The sequence below is a fragment of the Ictalurus furcatus genome, chromosome 20, assembly GCF_023375685.1.
Source record: "Ictalurus furcatus strain D&B chromosome 20, Billie_1.0, whole genome shotgun sequence".
Taxonomy (NCBI): Eukaryota; Metazoa; Chordata; class Actinopteri; order Siluriformes; family Ictaluridae; genus Ictalurus; species Ictalurus furcatus.
The window spans coordinates 9,045,426-9,051,425 of record NC_071274.1 but is presented as its reverse complement, the minus strand read 5'-3'; the positions used below and the strand labels follow the sequence as shown (position 1 = coordinate 9,051,425).

Below are 6,000 nucleotides of genomic sequence, written 5' to 3'. Positions count from 1 at the left end.
TTCTTACTTTCTGCTCACTCTCTTTATGCCAGTGCCAGAATGCCACCATGATTCTGCAGACACATGGCATGTCCCAAGAAATGACTCTCTCTGTTAAAGACTTCAGCTTCCTTTGTCCTGCCCTCCTTGTGCAGATTGATTTTAAGTCCTGCCTTCTGCATGCTGAGAACCAATCAGGTTAGTGCATGGTTACAGTGATTTACATAGAAATTGTTTCAAGCTCAATAATGACATACAATATGTAATCAATAGAAATAGTTGTGAAAATTCTTTGGACCTTTTTTTAGAATATAAAGAACACTTTCACCTTCACCATGACACAGTTATTGGAAAAGGCCAGAAGATTTCTTCCATTCCTATGTGTAAGTATGTGAGATGTGTACATGCAGATACACTGTGCACACAGTGTGCTTCTATATCCTGTTGACTGAGTGAGCGGTGCATACACATGTGCATATGCATGTCTCTCACTTATAGGCAGGTCCATAAATATTTGAACATTGAAGTTATTATTTTAGCTGTCTAGCACAGTATACTGGAGTTAAATTAAATAATGAATATGAAAAGTGCAGACATTCAGATCTAATTTGAAGGTATTTATATTCAAATTGGATGAACAATGTAGGAATTGCAATACTTTTTATATGTGGTGAAGTTCACAAAAATACTTTTTTAAATTAAAGCCTTTTATATAAAGACTTAATTTTAACTCCACTATACTGTGGTAGATTGCTAAAATAGCAAAACTTTGTCAATATGTTGTCCAGATATTTATGGGCCTAATTGTGTGTCAGAAACGTGCAAGTATAATCTGTGTTTATTCTATATGTACGTTCAGTGACCACTTTATTATAAAAACCTACTTATTCATGCAGTTTTCCAGTCAGCCAATCATGTTGCAGCAGTGCAATGTATAAAATCATGCAGATACAGGTTGAGAGCTTCACATCAATCAGAATGTGTTTAAAAAAAAAAAAAAAAAAAAAAAGAAGAAGAAAAAAGTGATCTTATTGACATTGATCCTGGCTTGGTTGTTGCTGCCAGATGGGTCTGTTTACTTTTGCAGTAATTTAATTTTCTGTCTTTAAATCTGAAATCAAAATCAGAGAAAATGTCTGTCAATTTTGTTTTCAATATGTTTAATGACTTCTGTTTTGAACTACTTGAAGCAAGTGTGATCTCTGTGACTTTAACTGTGGCATGGTTGTTGGTGCCAGATGGGCTGGTTTGAGTATTTCAGAAACTGCTGATGTCCTATGAATTTCACACACAACTAGGGTTGCAACTACAACTAATTATAATTATTATTATTATTATTATTATTATTATTATTATTAGACATGGGTTGCACACTTTTTTTTTTTTTTTCCCACGGTCACTTGATTATTCTTCCATCTGATGGTGACTGAGGTCATGTTGGACATAAAAGGTAACGCTAGCACAAACGGTAAAGTGAAGAAATTTATTGTCGTTTACTCTGGGTATTCTGCTAAAGCTAGCGGCGTCGCATTATGTGCATTTGACTTCATGTGCCATCAACTGGAAAACAGCTTATACTTCCGGTTAGGAAAAAAAAACACTAGTGTTCCATTTGAGACGATATTACCTTTCTAAAATTCATACACTAGACCAGGGGTGTCGAATCTTATCCGGAAAGGGCCGGTGTGGGTGCAGGCTTTCATTACAACCAACAGAGTCATACTCGAAGTAAACACAAATCGAATTAAGACATGTGGAGTATTCCTATTTTAGCTGCATTATCGATGTTCATTAGACATGTACTCATCTTAATCACACTATTAACGACATTTGGGAGTTTTTGCCGCATTTTGTGACAGGACACGTACACACGAAAGTGCTCAACCATTTGATGGCAAATGAGAGCACGGCTGCGTCCGAAACCAAGTACTTGCCTGCTATATAGTAGGCGAAATGCATGTATCTGTACATGTATTGGTGGAGGGCACTGTACTTCACTGTAATCAACAATCTTTGTTAAAAGAAATTATTTGAATATCATTAGCATGTGATGTCAGCTTGCGCCACATGTATGCTACTTATGATTCCTGCATCCCCAGTAATGCTAGACAATTTTCATGGTTAATTCACATTAATGTTTCAACATTATTTTCAAATGTGATAATTGGGATTTTACATATTTAAATATACACATTGCTAATTTTATTTGAAACTGTCAATTTTCAAGCAATAGAAATGAAAAACACTGCCTTCGTAACTTGGTAAACACCGTCTCCCATAGACCTCCTGCTATACAGTTGCTCTGTCTGTATACTGCTACACTTGAAAAGAGTAGCTGTTAAGTTGGAGAGAGCACTGTTTTATGCAACCATGACAGACCTATGGAGCAGCCATACCATTCAGTCCTTCATTAAACTAATGGTTCACCACATCAGCGAAGACTGGACACTGCACACTGTTGGCCTCCAGACGTGCCACTTCCCTGATGACCACACTGGTGAAGTAATAAGCCAATGGCTTAAAGACGCTTTGGCTTCTTGGAAGCTTGGCGAAGTCTGACAAGTCGGTGTGACGACTATTGACAATGGAACTAACATGATCAAAGCTTTAAATCTGAACGAGTGGCATCATCTCCAGTGCTTTGGACATAGGTTCCACAATGCCAGTGGTAAGTTGTAGTTCATATGTGTATTATTTAACACAATTTTACAGCAAAAAAAGGATTTTCACATCTGAATTGGAACTTATTTCAACTATTTAGATATAAAACAGCTTCAGTAATTTTGTGTATGTGCATGAGAGAGAGGGAGCTGTTTTTTTTTTTCTTCTTCTTCTTCCATATGCATTGGCAAAATAGTGTGTGGTGTGGGTGTTTTTTGGTCAAAATGATGGTCATAAAATGTGAATATAATTTGTTACATTAAACTGTTTTTTCCTTTTTTTAAAAAACAGAAAATGGTGTGAAAGATCCACGAGTTTGTCATGCAGTTGGGGTGTGCAAGAAAGTTGTAAGTGCCTTTTTTGTTCAGCTGGAAGAGAAGTAGAGATTTGGCTTCAGCTCATGTTGAGCTTGGCCTTCCTGCTCATCAGCTCATTATTAAATCCCTGACCAGGTGAGGTTCAAGACAAAAAAAAAATTATACACAGGATTTTGGAGCAGGAGAAAGCCATAGCCTGGGTTCTGGGTTCAGATAAGAAGTCTCGGCAACTAGTACCTCACATAGATATCTTGGAGTCAGTGAATAAAGTTGTAAGTCTACTACAAGAGTTATGCACTGATGTATTGTCAGGTGAAGACTACTGTGGTGCTTGAAAGTTTGAGAACCCTTTCAAGTAGATAAAGAGAACCCAATTAAACAAATGAGACAAATATACTTATATACAAATTATACTTGGTCATTTCTTTTTTGAGGAAAATGATCCTGTTACATATCTGAGTGGCAAAAGTATGTGAACCTTTGCAGCATATGGTGCGACCCCCTTGTGCAGCAATATCTGCAACTAGATGTTTCCGGATCAGTCTTGCACATCAGCTTGGAGGAATTTTAGCCACATTCCTCAGTACAGAACAGCTTCAACTCTGGGATGTTGGTGGGTTTCCTCACATGAACTGCTTGTTTCAGGTCCTTCCACAACATATCTATTGGATTAAGGTCAGGACATTGACTTGGAGATTCTGAAACATTAACTTTTTCTTTTTTTAACCACTCTTTGGTAGAACAACTTCTGTGCTTAGGGTCGTTGTCTTGCTGCGTGACCCACTTTCTCTTGAGATTTAGTTCATGTACAGATGTCCTGACATTTTCCTTTAGAATTTGCTGATATAATTCTGAATTAATTGTTCCATCAATGATGGCAGCCACCCTGGCCCAGATGACTTGGCCACTCCAAAAGGTGGATTTTGTTTTTCTGAAGCCATTCTGTTGTGGACTTGCTCCTGTGTTTTGGGTCGTTATCCTGTTGCATCACCCAACTTCTACACAGTTTTAGCTGACGTACAGACATTCTCACATTATCCTGAAGAATTGTCTAATATACTTGAGAATTCATCTTCCCCTCAATGATTGCAAGCTGGCCAGGCCCTGATGCAGCAAAGCAGGCCAAAATCATGATGTTTCCTCCACCATACTTTACGGTTGGGGTGAAGTTTTCATGATATGCCGTACCCTTTCTACGCCAGATGTAGTGCTGTGGGGTTTTTCCAGATAGTTCAATCTTAGTTTCATCAGTCCACAAAACATTTTGCCAATACCACTGTGAAGTGTCAGTGTGCTCTTTTGCAAACCTCAGGCATGCAGCTATGTTCTTTTTAGTAAGCAGTGGCTTCCTTCGTGGTGCCCTGCCATAGATACCCTGCTTGTTCAATGTTTTACGTATTGTACACTCATGAACAGAGATGTTAGCCAGTTCCAATGATGCCTTCAAATCTTTGGCTGTCATTCAGGGTTGTTTCTTTACCTCATTGATGAGTCTTCGTTGTGCTCTTGGTGTCATTTTGAATGGGCACCCACTTCTTGGTAGAGTAGAAACAGTCCCAGAGTGTCTTCATTTGTAGAATGTTTGCCTAACTGTAGACTGATGAATTTCTAAAGTCTTTGAAGTCACTTTGTAACCCTTGCCAGCTTTATGTAAATCAACAATTGTTGATCATAGATCCTCTGAAAGCTCTTTTTGGTGAGGCATGGCTCACATAAGCATGTGCTTCTTGTGCAGAGCAAACTCCAAAAGTTTGAGGGGTTTTTATCAGTCAAAGTAGCTGTAGTCCACACCTACAAACTCATTTTCTTAAGACTCCAGATGTGCTAAAACCTGACTCCAATTAGCTTTTTTGAGGTCATTAACTCAAGGGTTCACATACTTATTCCACAAGCACTATGAGGGTTTTTTGGTAGTTCTCAATAAAGACATGAAAGATCATAATTTTTTTTTTTTATAATTATTTTAAATGCATTATATTGGTCAATACCCTTGACTTGGATGAAGATAAGATCACATTTCATGACAAATTTATGAAATTCCAAAAGGTTTACATACTTTTTCTTGCCACTGTATATTGGTCTCATCAATCCACAAAACATTTTTCCATTAGCTTTCTGGGTTGTCCATGTGATCTTTTGCAAACTGCAGAGGGGCCGCCATGTTCTTTTTGGAGAGCAGTGACTTTCTCCTTTTAACCCTGCCATGCACACCTTTTGTTGTTCAGTCTTCTCCTGATGGTGGACTCATGAGCACTAACATTAGGCAATGTTGGAGGCCTTTTAGTTGCTTAGAAGTTACCCTGGGTTCCTTTGTAACCTCGTGGATGATTACAGGTCTTGTTCTTGGAGCGATCTTTGCTGGTTGACCACTCCTGGGGAGGGTAACAATGGTTTTGAATTTCCTCTATTTGTACACAATCTGTCTGACTGTGGATTGGTAGACCCCAAACTCAATAGTGATGGTTTTGTAACTTTTTCCCAGCCTGAACATCATTATCAAGTCCTTTTTCTGAGGCCCTCAGAAATCTCTCTTGTTCATGCCATGATGCACTTCCACAAACATGTGAATATTAGACCCTGGCAGATCCCTGTTCTTTAAAAAAAAAAAAAAAAAAAAAAAAAGTGTTCACGTCCACCTTGTCATCCCATTAATTGAAAACACTTGACTCTAATTTCACCTTCAAATTAACTGCTAATCCTAGAGGTTCACATACTTTTGCCACTCACAGATATGTAATATTGGAAAATGTATTAAAAAAATAAATAAATGACCAAGTACAATATTTTTGTCTCATTTGTTTAATCTGCTTGTCTTTGCCTCCTTTTAGGACTTAAAATAAAAATAATTCTACAGATATATATATATATATATATATATATATATATATATATATATATATATATATATATATATATATATATATAAAATTCTAAAGAGTTCACAAACTTTCAAGCACCATTGTATGTGAGCATGTCTTACCTCAAACCTGTGTTCCATCTCTTTAAAAACATTCTACAGCCAAAGGAGGATGAGCTCAAAAAA

The 6,000-nt window shown here is 37.4% G+C and overlaps 1 protein-coding gene across 3 annotated transcripts in view; it reads left to right on the top strand.

The window, feature by feature from the left end:
* The window catches only part of slc39a6 (solute carrier family 39 member 6), a 35,047-nt gene that overhangs the window by 9,286 nt on the left and 19,761 nt on the right, over nt 1-6,000 (top strand). For all 3 annotated transcript variants that reach the window (XM_053651067.1, XM_053651069.1, XM_053651070.1), the window contains exons 3-4: nt 33-177; nt 288-362. In XM_053651067.1, the coding sequence (XP_053507042.1) occupies nt 33-177; nt 288-362 (220 nt within the window). The remainder of the gene's footprint in view (nt 1-32; nt 178-287; nt 363-6,000) is intronic.